This window comes from Mytilus californianus, unplaced genomic scaffold (assembly GCF_021869535.1).
Source record: "Mytilus californianus isolate M0D057914Y unplaced genomic scaffold, xbMytCali1.0.p SCAF_3, whole genome shotgun sequence".
Taxonomy (NCBI): domain Eukaryota; kingdom Metazoa; phylum Mollusca; class Bivalvia; order Mytilida; family Mytilidae; genus Mytilus; species Mytilus californianus.
In genome coordinates, this window is record NW_026262679.1 from 64,451,183 (window position 1) to 64,467,953 (window position 16,771).

A 16,771-nucleotide genomic window follows, 5' to 3' on the forward strand; every position below is an offset into this window, starting at 1 on the left:
TGAAACCACTTATTGAACTTATTTACTTTAATGTACTTCTGCAACAGTTTGTCATCTCAACTCCTCTGAAACCACACAACAAAATTTCATGAAACTTTGTAGATAATAAGGACATACTACGTAGATGTGCATATTGACAGGAAATTACGATTCAAATTTTTTTCCAGGAGTTACGCCCCTTTGAACTTATTTGCCCAATATACTACTGCAACCTTTTGTCATTGCAACTCCTCTCAAACCACACAATAGAATTTCATGAAACCTTTTCAGATAATAAAGACATACTACGTAGATGTGCATATCCACAGGAAATTACGATTCAATTTTTTTTTCTAGGAGTTACGCCCCTTTGAACTTATTTGCTTCAATATACCTCTTCAACAGTTTGTCATCGCATCTCCTCTGAAACCACACAACAGAATTTCATGAAACTTTATAGATAATAAGGACATACTAGGTAGATGTGCATATCGACAGGAAATTATGATTCCATTTTTTTTTAGGAGTTACGCCCCTTTGGACTTATTTGCTTCAATATACCTCTGCAACAGTTTGTCATCGCAACTCCTCTGAAACCACACAACAGAATTTCATGAAACTTTGTAGATAATAAGGACATACTATGTAGATGTGCATATCGACAGGAAATTATGATTCAATTTTTTTTTCTTATACAATTTTTTTTTCATACATTTATTTTATTTCTCCAGTGACAATGTTGGGACGTGGGGTATGTGAGCGTGCTCACTAAGGTTCTTTAATTTAGTCAGATTCCTGTTGCTTAGTCTTTAGTTTTCTATGAAGAGTTTTGTATACTGTTGTTTGTCTTTATGCCGTTCCTTGTTTATTGATGGTGTTGTCAGTTTGTCATGATTTATGACTTTGAATATCCTTTTGGTATCTTCTGCCTCTCATTTTGAACTTAAACAATTTTTTTTTTAATTTATAAAGGAGCTCAGAGAAAGAATCGAAGCAGAAAAAAAGAAAGAACAAAAACAAAAGGATGAGAAGGAAATGAAAAAACAAAAAGAGTAAGTATTGAAGACATAAGTTGTAAGGTATATATTTTCATATTGGTCTGCAGCCGGTTGTAAGAACGTGTCATTAGTCTATTGAGTCATTAAGTCTTCATTAGCCTAATGCATCATAAAGGCTTAATGAAGACTTAATGACTCATTAGGCTAATGCCATGTTCGTACAACCGGCTGCTGGTTATCACAATATTTGTTATGGAAAAGAGTAGAATAGAAAATTTTATCTAAAGTTAGGTTTACATGAACATTACAAACATAAGCGACAGTTGAGCTTTTTGCCAATATTAACATAAAATGTTATACAATTAAAAGCCTTGTATGAGGTCAATATGAAGTTATATCGACCTAAGAGAAGCATATTGACTGGGGACAAAGTCTGAGGTCGATATGCTTCTCTAGGTCGATATAACATTGTATTGAGTTCAACCAAAGGCTACAACTGTCATATTATAAATTAACAACTATTGCATAAACAATGTAAAATTGGGGATTTCTAGAATGTATTTTTAGTAACATGCTGTATTCCCTGTGCTATCTGCTGTTTTTGATCTACAAAAATATAAACACATCAGTTTTGGCATGTAAACTGAGTAAATACAAATGTACATGTAATCAAGTTTTAACAAATCACAAATCCTTAAAATATTCCATTAATAATATTAAGACATATAAAACACACACATTAGACATACAAAATAAGACAACTATATTGCATAAGCAAAATGTTCATATATAAAAGCATAGCACAAACAAGCAAAGCAAAAGAAAAAGATAAAGCAAAACTAGTTACTTCAGGCTGCAAGGAAAAGTCAACATAAAAATTAAATTATTTAGATCTGCAGGAGCCACATTTGCATGAGTTACCATTCCAGTTGTTGATCATACTTTTAAACTGGTTCAGGCATTATATATAAACAGATCATAGAAAATATTTTCCAAAATGATGAAGCAGATGATTAAATGAATTATGGGTATTTTACTGCAAATAAGAAATTACATAACAAAACAGCAAATGGACATTTGAGTTTTCTTCTGGTTGACTTAATGATGGACATTTAGGTAAATAAATCTGTGAAAATAACAATTTGCTCATCATTTTACATCCCTTCTTGCAGATAATTAGCTAGTAATTGATGTAGGATATATGATGAGTAGTTATAACAAGGAAGTACATGTATTTAGATTAAATCAAGGGGCATATTAATTTACCTCTCTTCATCCGTCTGTCCGGATATAGATACATGGTTTGTCCGGCTATCTCCTCCTACAGTTTTTGAGCTACAGCTTTAATATTTTTTAGGATGTTTCTACACATAATAGAGGTGTGCATGTCCACAGGATTTTGATTTTTTTCAAACAAATTCTCAAAGTGCCAGGTATTTGGACTTAGTCATTTTTTGTACTAAAAGTCAGAAACGGGGCATATTAATTTTTGGTACTAGCATCATAAAGAGATCATGGTTTGTCCGGCTATCTCCGTCTACAGTTTTTGAGCTACAGCTTTAACCAGAGGGATGTTAGATATTCACAAAAACTGGTAGTTGGACTTCATTTTTCTTCTCATTGCTATATAAATGAAAACATGGTTTGTACTACTACAGTTAAATGTCTTTGTGTTTAGACAAGAATGTGTGCACTTTAGGTTGCAGCATGCAGAGCAGACTGATATTAATTTACTTATGTTTAACATAAGTGGTGTTTTATTTAGACTTGCCCATGCGGGGATTTTAAACAAATGCGATTCCTACATGCAAAAAGTGTAGGGACAATTTAGGAATCACCAACAACAGGTTACATCAACTACTGCAAATAAAGGTAGCATTTTTGCTTTATTATTGAGTGACAATCTATCATGATAAGAATCCCAAATTTACATTAAGTTTTTATAACATTGTTGATTTTGTAAGTGTTTCAAGCACAGATTTCAATAGAACATTATTATAGCACTTGACCACAGGAATCAGTTTCTCTATGTCAGTGGTTTATGGCTATTTTAGTCATTTTGTATAGAAATTGTTAGACAAAGATAATTTAATATGTCGCCACAAAAGACAACACTCATTTTTTACCGCATGGTATTTGTTTATTAGGTCGACATGTTTTGCCAGCAAGCGTGACATCTTCACGACAAGTATGAACATGAAATAAAACAGTGAAGTACACATTTTGCGGTTAATCGGAAGTAATGTTACAATAATGGATGTTATGACGACATTATTGAAAAAAGTAGAAAGTAAAAGTGAAAATCAAAATAATTTAGATGAATAGAAAATGAAAGTAAGTCAATAAACCATTTGGGAAATTAAACCGAACATTTTATCATCCACTTTCATCATCTCTTTAACAATACCACTAGGAACCTCTAATAAGACTATATACAGACGTGTGTGAATAGCAGCCAACCACCGTATATACTGCAACTGTGCTATTTGAGCAGTCAAATTGCATTGACCATATAATCATTTGTGACAAACAGTCACTGACCGTATACGTTGTTTCGCTTTTAATTAAAAAAATATGGTTTTAACTCTTAGTACTTCATTTGGAACAGTTGTAGGAGTTGCAGTATATAAAGTATAACCTCGCTTTCTACCTGTTTCTAAGCCTTGTACAAATAAAATTTATATTTCGAGACAATGTATGGTTATTCTATATTTATAACTTTATTGACTTACTTTCATGTTCAGATGGGGAACAAACATTCCTCATATCCAAACTGTTTTTTTAATAACAAAGGTGACCCACTCTCCCAAAGCCCACACACAAAGGTGTGTTCAGTTGCATGCAAAAGCTAATATTCATCTGGTAAAGAAATATGCCGTAAATTTAATTCACGCCATGGTTGCATTTTAATAGCATGCAACTAGTTGTGGTTAATTTCACTCTGCATCCTCTCATTCTTCTAGGAAGAAGAGCTTGTAAATGATTTAGATAAGGAGTTTTTGTTCCATAGAATTTCATCTGGTTTTGACATTGTTGATCAGGAAAATCTGCTTGAAAGTATTTTTGCAAAAAACCACCCCTCTGCCCTTTATGATAAAGCTCATTTTAAAATTTTAAATGAAATACATTGTGGAAATCATGTTTTGGCAAAATCCTCCCCAAGGATTATAAGTCCAATGGGAGCAATTCCTAAACCTGATGGAGGTGTCAGTTTGAAAAACAGCAGTTTCAAACAAATGATGATGCTGCTAAATTGGTGACAATATTTTTATTTTACATGAGTAAGGTGGACCTTAAATCTGCTTTCAGATCTGTCTGAGCATCAGTTTTTGAAGTCAGAAGGTTTCAAATGGACTTTCCCAGACGGCCGGTTATACATATTTATTGACAAAAAACTAACTTTTGGTGCTAAATCAGCACCTGGAATATTTCAGACTTTCCCAAGCGGAGACTAGATTGATGTCACACAGGGGTTTCACCATTGTGCTTATCTTAATGATATTTATAGTCCTGTCAAAGAGGGGATATTTTATGGTATACCAAGGTCCATCCATCAGTCAACACTTCATATGATAACTCAAATTTGCTTTAACCAATTCTCATATAACTTTAAAACAACATTACAATTGACAGAAGAAAGCTCCCTTTTAATTTTTTTTTTATTTTTGGTTTTGTCATTCTAGAGTTAAAAGATCTTTAACTGTTGCTTTTAAGGCATTTTTTTACAAATCAGCAGTCAGTTACACAAAAAATCTTACGACTAAAGTCGATCGTAAGTTATAAACAATTCAGTATACCTACAATCAACTTTAGTCATAAGATTTTTTGTGAAACTGATCACAATCTTTAACTCCAGTATTCCTGGATTGATTTCCTCCAACTTTACATTATTGTAGTGATTGATGAAAGTTATGCTCCCTTGTGATTTTTTTAATTCCTGAACTTTAACTGTTATATTTAAGGCTAAAAGTTTCGGAACTGTAACTGTTTCATTTAAGGTTATTTTTTTACAAATCATGCATTAACTCCAGTATTCCTGGTTAGATTTCCTCCAAACTTTACATTATTGTGTGGATTGATGAAAGAAAGCTCCCTTTAGATTTTTTAAATGTTCTGGTTTGTCTTTCCAGAGTTATGGGACTTAGATTGTCAGATTTAAGTAAATTTTTCACATTTTGTACCATAACTTGAGTTTGCTTGGATTGATTTAGTGGAAACTTTACATAATTCTTGGATTTGGTGAACATCAGGAACTGTTGGAATTATAAAAAAACTGTATCCTAAGGCATGCTTTTCTACAGTGGCGTTTTATCTGCTTATGATTGAATGCCATCGAAATATCCCATTTTATTCTTGTAGCAATTTCAATATGCACAGTAAGGATGTATTGTGCACTCTTGGCACAGGTGTTTATCTTATATGTAAGCAAAATAAAGAAAGGTGCATACTAGCTCTAAACACCTTAGTTCATTTGTTATGGAAATTAGGTTTTTGGATAAATTGGTCAAATGTTGTGGATCCAACCACAAAAACAATCTTTTTAGGGGTTGAGATTGATTCCTCAACAATGGCTTCCTGCAGATAGTTATCTCACATATGGCAAGAGTTTGATAATTTCAAATTTGGAAAACGTGCTTTAATAATTTTATAAATTTGGAAAACATACTTCAAAGAAGCAACTATAGTAACTTGCTGGTGGATAATCAGATGTGATTAGTGGTGGGAAAGTATTCCTCCGTAGAATTATTGACAGCTTTAACATCATTAAGTTAACGCAAATCTCTTCTTTTTTATAAACTTGCAATTACATCTGTAAGATATTAGCAGATAGTATTTCCTGATTATATGAAACTCCAGCCTTTGTTTATTTCTTGCATGATTGCCTTCCTGCACCTTTGCTATTAATCCACTATCATGAACATATGTCTAACAAAGCTTATGATTCCAATTTTTATACGACCGCAAAACATTTTTGCGGTCGTATATTGGTATGACGTTGGCGTCATCGTCGTCCGGCGTCGTCGTCCAAATACACATTGGTTTTCGCACTCTAACTTTAGTTTAAGTGAATGGATCTCTTTGAAATTTTACCATAAGGTTCAATACCACAAAAGGAAGGTGGGGATTGATTTTGGGGGTTATGGTACCAACAGTTAAGGAATTAGGGGCCAAAAAGGGGCCAAAAATAAGCATTTTCTAGTTTCCAGACAATAACTGTGGAACGGTGTATGGATCTCTCTGAAATTATACTACAAGTTTCCATACCACAAAGGGATGGTTAGGATTTGCTTTGGGGGGTTATGGCTCAAACCATTTAGGAATTAGGGGCAAAAAAGGGGGAAAAACAAGGTTGTCCTGGTTAATGGACAAATACTTTAGTACAAAACATATATAAGCAGTGTAAGGGAGATACATCAAATATATCATTGAAATTATCTCCCTTACACTGCTTTTAAATTATGTATAAAGTAATGGTTAATGAACAATTAAGATAATTTAAAACAGTGTAAGGGAGGTAATCCAAATACAACGTTTTTGTTACTTCCCTTACACTGCTTTTAAATTATGTTTAAAGAAATGCATATTTATAAAGGAAGACCAGTAAAAATATCTGCAAATGTTGCATCTTTTTTTTTTTACAAAAAAATCCATATGAAAGATTTGACACTATATTTTAAATTCTATTATAAAATAGATTAAGTTAGCACTATGGTAAAATTTAAATGGGTAATTACTGTTGCAAACTCCATTGGAAATTTGATTGAGATTATGACCATATCTTGAGGGAAAGAATTTTTTGGGGGAAAAAAGGGGGGGGGGGGGGGTAAAAAGAAATTGTGGGGGGTCAATTTTTTCTCATATCAGATTTCAGAAATTAAACAGAATTATTCTTCAAATATTATTTTTTTTCAAATTTCAAATATTGAAAAATTTCAAGAAGTAATCTTTAATTGCACAGTATGGCACATTAGATTTGTAAAATCTTTGACCACATTTATTTATTTGTTATGCCGAATCTAACCGTGTATTTAGATTTTTATTTTTGGCTCCAGTTTTCAAATTGGTCTACATTAAGGTCCAAAGGGTTCAAAATTAAACTTTGTTTGATTTTAACAAAAATTGAATATATGGAGTTCTTTGATATGCTGAATCTAAACATGTATTTAGATTTTTGATTTTTGGCCCAGTTTTCAAGTTGGTCCAAATTGGGGTCCAAAATTAAACTTTGTTTGATTTCAACAAAAATTGAATATATGGGGTTCTTTGATATGCTGAATCTAACCATGTATTTAGATTTTTTATTTTTGGACCCCGCTATCAAATTGGTTCATATTGAGGTCAAAAGGGTCCAAAATTAAACTTTGTTTGATTTCATCAAAAATTGAATTATTGGGGTTCTTTGATATGCCAAATCTAACTGTGTATTTTGGTTTTTAATTTTGGGTCCTGTTTTTTAAATTTGTCTACATTAAGGTCCAAAGGGTCCAAAATTAAACTGAGTTTGATTTTAACAAAAATTGAATTCTTGGGGTTCTTTGATATGCTGAATCTAAACATGTGTTTAGATTTTTAATTATGGGCCCAGTTTTCAAGTTGGTCCAAGTTGGGGTCCAAAATTAAACTTTGTTTGATTTCAACAAAAACTGAATATATGGGGTTCTTTGATATGCTGAATCTAAACATGTATTTAGATTTTAGATTTTTGGCCCAGTTTTCAAGTTGGTCCAAATTGGGGTCCAAAATTAAACTTTGTTTGATTTCAACAAAAATTGAATATATGGGGTTCTTTGATATGCTGAATCTAACCATGTATTTAGATTTTTGATTTGTGGGCCCGCTATCAAATTGGGTCATATTGAGGTCAAAAGGGTCCAAAATTAAACTTTGTTTGATTTCATCAAAAATTGCATTATTGGGGTTCTTTGATATGCCAAATCTAACCGTGTATTTAGATTTTTAATTTTAGGTCCCGTTTTTTAAATTGGTCTACATTAAGGTCCAAAGGGTCCAAAATTAAACTTAGTTTGATTTTAACAAAAATTGAATTCTTGGGGTTCTTTGATATGCTGAATCTAAACATGTGTTTAGATTTTTGATTATGGGCCCAGTTTTCAAGTTGGTCCAAGTTGGGGTCCACAATTAAACTTTTTTAGATTTCAACAAAAATTGAATATATGGGGTTCTTTGATATGCTGAATCTAACCATGTATTCAGATTTTTTATTTGTGGGCCCAGCTATCAAATTGGTTCATATTGAGATCAAAAGGGTCCAAAATTAAACTTTGTTTGATTTCATCAAAAATTGAATTATTGGTGTTCTTTGTTATTCCAAATCTAACCGTGTATTTAGATTTTTAATTTTGGGTCCCGTTTTTTAAATTGGTCTACATTAAGGTCCAAAGGGTCCAAAATTAAACTTAGTTTGATTTTAACAGTTTTAACAAAAATTGAATTCTTGGGGTTCTTTGATATGCTGAATCTAAACATGTGTTTAGATTTTTGATTATGGGCCCAGTTTTCAAGTTTGTCAAAGTTGGGGTCCACAATTAAACTTTGTTTGATTTCAACAAAAATTGAATATATGGGGTTCTTTGATATGCTGAATCTAAATATGTATTTTGATTTTGGACATTGGACCATAATAGGTAAATTAAAAAAATTCAAGTTCTTAGACCACATTCTTTCTGTGTCAGAAACCTATGCTGTGTCAAATATTTAATCACAATCCAAATTCAGAGCTGTATCAAGCTTGAATGTAGTGTCCATACTTGCCCCAACTGTTCAGGGTTCGACCTCTGCGGTCGTATCAAGCTGCGCCCAGCGAAGCATTTTATTGTAAATTTCCTAAAAGACACACCTTTTCTTGAAAGTGCCTAACTTATCTATGATGGGTTTATTGAAAGCTGAAATAAAAATTAAATTTTGTGTCATTTTTTTTTCAGGGACATAGAAATACCCTTGACATTTGTGGAAATGATCAATATCCTTGAAAAGCTTTTGAATTTGTAACATTGGGTAGCTTCTTTTAAAATTTCAGTTATTTCTGTTTTGGAATTCCAAAGTTCAATAATATGTCATGCTCTATTCTCTACACTGTACAATAGTTTCTGTACAGGGAGGCTTAACCAAATGTCTTATGGAGACAAAAGTTACTTATGGTTTCTTTATCTATTTTTTCTGATATGTACCATCCTTGAAAAAAGATGAAATCCTTGAAAAGCCTGGAAATTTGGTTACTAAAATATTTGGAATTCCATGTACTGTGATAGCAACAATATATTTTTGGAAACATAGTAACCTAGGCTTTTATATGAATCACTTAGATTCCAATTATGGTAAACTATACTACAAACTGCTCAGAGTCTGAAAAGACCATATTTTGTGCTCGACCAGTAAGGTCAAGACTGCAAACTGCTCAGAGTCTGAAAAGACCATATTTTGTGCTCGACCAGTAAGGTCGAGCACAAATTTTGCTTGACAAGACTCGACATAATCTTGACAGTACTTAACTGTACTCGACTTTGGTCTCAACTTTACTTAACAAGTCTGACTGAGTACTTGATAATCTTGGTATAGTCTGAAATGGTCTCTACAAATGCTCGATCAGTCTCGATCAGTCTTGGCTCAGTCTCGACCTGTCTAGACTCAGTCTGGATCTTAAAATTTAGTCTCGACTGGTCTGAATCAGCCCATCTAACTCAATTATATATTGATCTTACAAAATTCCAGGTTATTTGGTAGTTTGGTTCATTGCTGTCAAATTAAAAGATTTAACTAATAGGTAAAAAAAAAGCTAGAATTTTCAGTTTTGATTAAATTCAGATAGTCACCTTTAATTATACCCCTGCTTTAAAAAAGTGGGGTTATACTGTTTTACCTCTGTCTGTCCATCCATCCATCCATCCATCTGTCAGTCCATCCGTCAGTCCGTCCCTCTGTCCCATTAATATTTTTCGTCGCATCTTTCTCAGGAACTACATTACAAGGATTTCTGAAATTTGGTATCAGGGTTTATATGAGTCAGCTATACTGTGTGATGTGTTTTCAGATTCATCACTCAACAACTTCCTGTTTACCTTATACTTTTAGCGGGCGGGGGTATCATTAGTGAGCAGTAGCTCACAGATTCACTTGTTATTTCTATAACTTTTTCAAATCAACTTGGATTTTCATAAAACTCTTCACCTATCTCAATTATACATTGATCTTACAGAATGCCAGGTTGTTTGGTAGTTTGGTGTATTGCTGTCAAATTTAAGGATTTAATTAATAGGTCAAAAAAGCTATAATTTTCAGTTCAGATTTAATTCAGATAGTCGTTTGGTGTATTGCTGTCAAATTTAAGGATTTAATTAATAGGTAAAAAAAAGCTCTAAGATTTTCAGTTTTGACTAAATTCAGATAGATACCTATAAAATAAATATTTAAATTTGACAGCAATAAACCAAATTACCAAATAACCTGCTATTTTGTAAGATTAATATATAATTGAGATAGCTGTAGATTTTGATGAAAATCCAAGATTATTAAGTAAAGTTGAGACCAAAGTCGAGTACAGTTAAGTACTGTCGAGATTATATCGAGTCTTATCAAGTAAAATCTGTGCTAGACCTTACTGGTCGAGCACAAAATATGGTTTTTTCAGACTCTGAGAAGTTTGTAGTGAGCTAGCTGGAAGTCTGTCAGAATATATAATATTATCGATAATTTGTGCATTTTCCTTTGCTGTATACATTTAGTTCCTTTATCCAAAAGCTTTTCCAAACCTGTTGCTTGCCATCACTCCAGTGAATGTTCTGTTCAATCATTAGGATTTTCATATGGTTAAAGTCATCAAGATTGTGACCCGACTGTCTGAAATGCTAGCTTACTGGGAGTAGTGGCTTCTTAGAGATATCACTTCTATGACCTTTAAGACATTTGTGAAAAGGCTGCTTATATATATATAAATGATATAAATCTTTTCTTATATATAGGCCAAAGGATAAAGAAAGAAAATTACAGCTTTCTACGGAGACATCCACTACTCAAACTTCTGATGATAATAATTGGTCAGATCTTTCTTCAATGACATCAGAAGTAACACAAGGTATCACTTTAAATGATAAAGAACATATGATATACATGCAATCACCAAAGTAAAACAATAGTATAATAATAACTCTTATCCTTACAGCAAGAAATGTGTAATTGTAAAAGATGAAGTTGTACCTTTGGCCCTTCCTGGCAGGTCCTCAGTAAGTCATAAAAAGAACCAGTAAAAATTGCAGGAAGTAAAATAAAAAATAGTTAAACAAAACTTGAAGTACCAATCTAAGAGTACTCCCTGTTACTGAAAGCTTGTTCAAATCCAATTACAACTAAAAGATATATCATGTTTTCCTAGACTAAAAATATAAGTATCCACAGGATGTAGGACCATAAGTGTTGTTAACTGTATAGCAATACATATTTAGTCATGATTTTTAATGAAAAAAATCTTATTTTCACTTTCCTTCTAAACAATTTTTTCCCCCATGAAATAAAATAGAATCAAACAATTTATTTTAAAAAATAAGCCTTATATTAATATCCTTGAATGTAAAAAAATAGGTGAAAGAAGATAAATGGTTTCTCAGGTTTAAGCTTTCTTCAGATTAAGAAAAAAAGGACACAATTTGATGTGAAAATTTAAAAAAAGATGACTGACTATTTATTGCATTTGCATTTCAAATGGTGAGCACACAATAAGCCTAGAAATTGTAAAACTTGTAGGTTTGAACAAGGATGATTGTGTCTAATAGGCAAGGATAATATTAGTTATCTTGGTATATTCAGGGGTAAACAGAATTTTACACTCAGTGTAAAATTCTGTACACCCATGATTACCCATTAGATAACAAATTTGCTCCTTAACTCAATTTTATACCATGGAAATCTTAGCACCCCAATTTTAGCAGACACATTGAAAATGAATTAAATTACTTCCGCATATCAGGTTATTTTTCGTGAGTCAGAGTGTTTAATTATCAGTTTGTGTGCGACAGCTAAAAACTGTGAAAATAAAATTCTTTTCACCCAAAAGCTGAAATACCCTGCAGGTAAAATTATTTATAAAATCAGTCTTTTGTGTTGATTGACAGATCACAAGAATATGCATGATATTTAATAAAGATCTCAGTTTTCATAATAATTGGATTTGCTATCATACATTTCATACCTTTTGACCACACAGCAATCATTGACATATTCATCAATTTTAATTAACGTCAAACTATTGATCAAATTGTGGTCAAAACCCGAAAATTTTACTTATAACATGCAATCAGTGAAAATAATATGCAGTGAAAATCAAATCATGAAAAAAAGCTGTCGCAAAATAAAATGATATATAGTTTATTGTTATCCTTTTTAGCTCACCTTTCCAAAGGAAAATTGAGCTTTTGCCATCACTTGGCGTCCATCGTCGTTGTCCGTCCGGTGTAAACTATTTCAAACATCTTCTCCTCTGAAACTACTGAACCAATTCCAACCAAAGTTAAGCTGAATGATCCTTAGGGTATTTAGAATAAATTTGTGTTTTATTTTCTGTTTTGTCAAAAAACATGGTCGCCATGGATAAAAATAGAACATAGGGGTAAAATGGAGTTTTTGGCTTATATCTCAAAAACTAGAGCATTTAGAGCAAATCTGACATGGGGTAAAAATGTTCATTGGGTCAAGTTTCAGCCCTGAAAATTTCAGATGAATCTAACAACCCATTGTTTGGTTGCTGCCACTAAATTAGTAATTTAAAGGAAATCTTGCAGTTTTTATACGACCGCAAAAAATTCTGCGGACGTTTATTGGTATCACGTTGTCGTCTGCTTCTGTAGAAGACATTTGGTTTCCGGACAATAACTTTAGTATTAGTAAATAGAAATCTATGAAATTTAAACACAAGGTTTATAACCACAAAAGGAAGGTTGGGATTGATTTTGGGGGTTATGGTCCTAACAGTTTAGGAATTAAGGGCCAAAAAGGGGCCCAAATAAGCATTTTTCTAGTTTCCAGACAATAACTTGTGGAAAGGTGTATGGATCTCTCTGAAATTAGACCACAAGTTTCCATACCACAAAGGGATGGTTAGGATTTGCTTTGGGGGGTTATGGCTCAAACCGTTTAGGAATAAGGGGCAAAAAAGGGGGAAAACAAGGGTTTCCTGGTTGATGGACAATTACTTAAAAGTACAATGTTATGTTTGGATTACCTCCCTTACACTGCTTTTAAATTATGTATAAAGAAATGTTGTATTGTCTTGAGGTGATTAGCTGTCAATTTATTTTTTGAAGTTACTATTAAAAATGCTGATTAAGGAATATTAATTTAAGCCATGATTATGTATGTCATTTTCTATTTAAGACTTTTATGATGTTATGATGTATTTAAATGGGTAATTATGGTTGCAAACTCCATTGGAAATTTGAATTGAGATTATGACCATATCTTGAGGGAAAGTTTTTTTTTTTTTTTTAAAGGGGGGGGGGGGGGGGAGGGAAAAAAATTGTGGGGGGACAATCTCATTTCAGTTTTCAGAAATTAAAAAGAAAATTTCTTCATTTTTTTTTGCAAAAAAAGTAAAAAGTGTGTGTGTGGGGGGGGGGGGGAGTAGGGGGGGGTGTCAATTCGCAACAGCATAGTGTATTGAACAGAAGCAAAAAAAAAGGGTGGTAAAATTTCTTCTTTTTTTTTCTTTTTTTTTTTTTGGGGGGGGGGGGGGGGGGGTCAATTCACAACAGCATAGTGTATTGCACAAACCAAAAAATTGAATGTAAATTCAAATCAAATAACCAATTCTAAGTTCTTTGTCTGCAGTTATTCTGTGTCAGAAACCTATTATGCTTATTATACGACTGCAAAAAAATTTTGTGGTTGTATATTGATATGACGTTGGCGTCGTCGTCGGCGTCGTCCGAAGACACATTGGTTTTCACACTCTTACTTTAGTTTAAGTGAATGGATCTCTATGAAATTTTACCATAAGGTTCAATACCACAAAAGGAAGGTGGGGATTGATTGTGGGGGTTATGGTACCAACAGTTAAGGAATTAGGGCCCAAAAAGGGGCAAAAAATAAGCATTTTTGTAACTTCCAGACATAACTTGTGTGTTAGTATATGGATCTCTCTGACATTGTACCACAAGGTTCCATATCACAAAGGGAATGCTGGGATTGATTTTGGGGGTAATTGCTTCCAAATTTTAGGAATTAGGGGCCAAAAAGGGGCAAAAAACAAGTATTTTTCTAGTTTCATGACAATAACTTGTGTGTAAGTGTATGGTTCTTTATGAAATTGTACTGCAAGGTTCCATATCACAAAGGGAAAGCTGCAATTGATTTTGGGGGTAATTGCCCAAAAAGTTTAGGAAAAAGAGGCCAAATAGGGGCCAAAAATAAGCATTTTTCTAGTTTCCAGACAATAACTTGTGTTCATATGTATGGATCTCTCTGAAATTGTACTGCAAGGTACAATACCACAAAAGGAAGGCTGGGATTGATTTTGGAGGTAATTCCCTTAAAATTTTAGGAATTAGGGGCCATAAAGGGGCAAAAAAACAAGCATTTTTCTAGTTTCAGGACAATAACTTGTGTGTAAGTGTATGGATCTTTATGAAATTGAGATGCAAGGTTCCATATCACAAAGGGAAATCTGGGTTTGAGTTTGGGGGTAATTGCCCTTAACGTTTAGGAATTTGGGGCCAAAAAGGGGCAAAAAAACAAGCATTTTTCTAGTTTCCAGACAATAACTTGTGTTCAAGTGTAGGGATCTCTGAAATTGTACTGCAAGGTACCATACCACAAAGGGAAGGCTGGGATTGAGTTTGGGGGTGATGAATCATAAGGGGGTTCAAAAATTTTGGGGGGGGGGGGATTTTTTTTTCCTTTTTTTTCTTTAAAATTTTCCATTTTAAATTGGTTATATCTGATTTATATATAAAAGCCAATAATAATGATATGGTTTGAAAAGGTAAATTAAAAATTTTTAAGTTCTTAGACCACATTCATTCTGTGTCAGAAACCTATGCTGTGTCAAATATTTAATTACAATCCAAATTCAGTGCTGTATCAAGCTTGAATGTTGTGTCCATACTTGCCCCAACTGTTCAGGGTTCGACCTCTGCGGTCATATCAAGCTGCGCCCCAGCGGAGCATTTTATTGGTTATTATCTTGAATATTATTATAGATAAAGATAAACTGTTAACAGCAAAAATGTTCAGCAAAGTAAGATCTACAAATAAGTTTAAATGACCAAAATTGTCAATTGACCACTTAAGGAGTTATTGCCCTTTAAGGGCATACGATACAGTTTTGATCCCGTAATGAAATTTTGATGAAAATTTGCATAAAGGCTATTTTTTACCTGATTAAATCAAATATGCAATAAAAAATATACCATCATGTGCTACTTTTTGAGTAAAATGAGGTTGATATTTCCTCAAAATTCGGATTTGTGGACGTATTTTACTTTTCGACAGAAATACATAACTTTTTTGTTTTAAAAGATAAACACAAACATAAAGCTGTTTTTTGTTAAATTATTTGTAATTTCTGTTTTATATAAATGCTCTATAAATTTGTACATTTTATTTTTACAAATAACTCATATTTATCAAATGTTCATGAATGTAGAAAAAAAACGTCATTTTTTGCTGTATATTTATCAAATTTAAAATAATTGCACTTTTTCATGAAAATTGGTACACATAATCTTCATACGTAATCAAACCAAATGTCATTTTAAAAAAGAAGGGTCCATGAACTCATTTTCAAGTTAAATCAGTTTGAATGATAAAAATCAGTCAAAAACTGCATCTTTTCCCGATAAGTCACAGTTTGACGTCGCGAAAATAACAATTTACGTTAGCAACGTCATTACTTCCCTTGTAACTGTATTGTATGCCCTTAAAGACAATTTTTCACAATTTGTTCATCTAATTTGCTTACTTTAAAAAATCTTCTCCCCTTGAAACTGCTGAATCAATTTAAGCCAAACTTGGGCTGAATGAGTTTCAGAGTATCTAGTATAAATTTTGTATTTTATTTCCTTGTACGTCAAGAAACATAGCCACTATGGTTAAAATGGAACATGGGGGTAAAATGCATTTTTTGCTTTTGAAGAAAATATGACAGATACAAAGAACATTTAAATGGCATTTTTAAGCCCCTCATTAATATATATTGAAAAGCAAAAATAATCATTGATGAAAGATTTAAGCAAAAAATTACAGGTGAGCGATTCAGGCTCTTGATAGCCTCTTGTTTGATATACAAATGAATATATTACACATATTATTGTTTATAATCATGTAAATGTATGTAAATGTTTCATATCATATATTGAATATTATTTTTTTATCCCCGCACAAAAACATTTAGCTGGGGTGGATTGCTGTTCGGAGATAAATATTACTTTTTTTTTTTATCCCTGTATGGAATACATTTACCTGGGATGGGGAGATTTTTACACTCAGGTAATTAAGCATTCAGATTTCAAGGTTCTTGCTTCATAAAGATTATAAATTGACAGCAAATAATGAAAATATTCATTATAAATTTTCAGAGGAACAAATCTGTTTTGTATGGCAGTATCAAGAAAATGACGGAACATGGAAAACATATGATACAGATACACAGGCTAAGCTTGAACAGACCTACATCAAAAGGAATGGTAAAGGCACAGTGGTTATTGATTTTCAAGGTCATAAGTAAGTTTCTAAGGTTTTATTGATAACAATTACGAAAAATATATAAAAGTGATAATAGGAATTCTTAA

The 16,771-nt window shown here is 32.5% G+C and overlaps 1 protein-coding gene across 1 annotated transcript in view; it reads left to right on the forward strand.

The window, feature by feature from the left end:
- The window catches only part of LOC127733115 (uncharacterized), a 133,159-nt gene that overhangs the window by 106,942 nt on the left and 9,446 nt on the right, over positions 1-16,771 (forward strand). Inside the window, exons 17-19 of the mRNA XM_052242409.1 lie at positions 952-1,031; positions 10,955-11,067; positions 16,559-16,703. Coding sequence (XP_052098369.1) covers positions 952-1,031; positions 10,955-11,067; positions 16,559-16,703 — 338 coding nt within the window. The remainder of the gene's footprint in view (positions 1-951; positions 1,032-10,954; positions 11,068-16,558; positions 16,704-16,771) is intronic.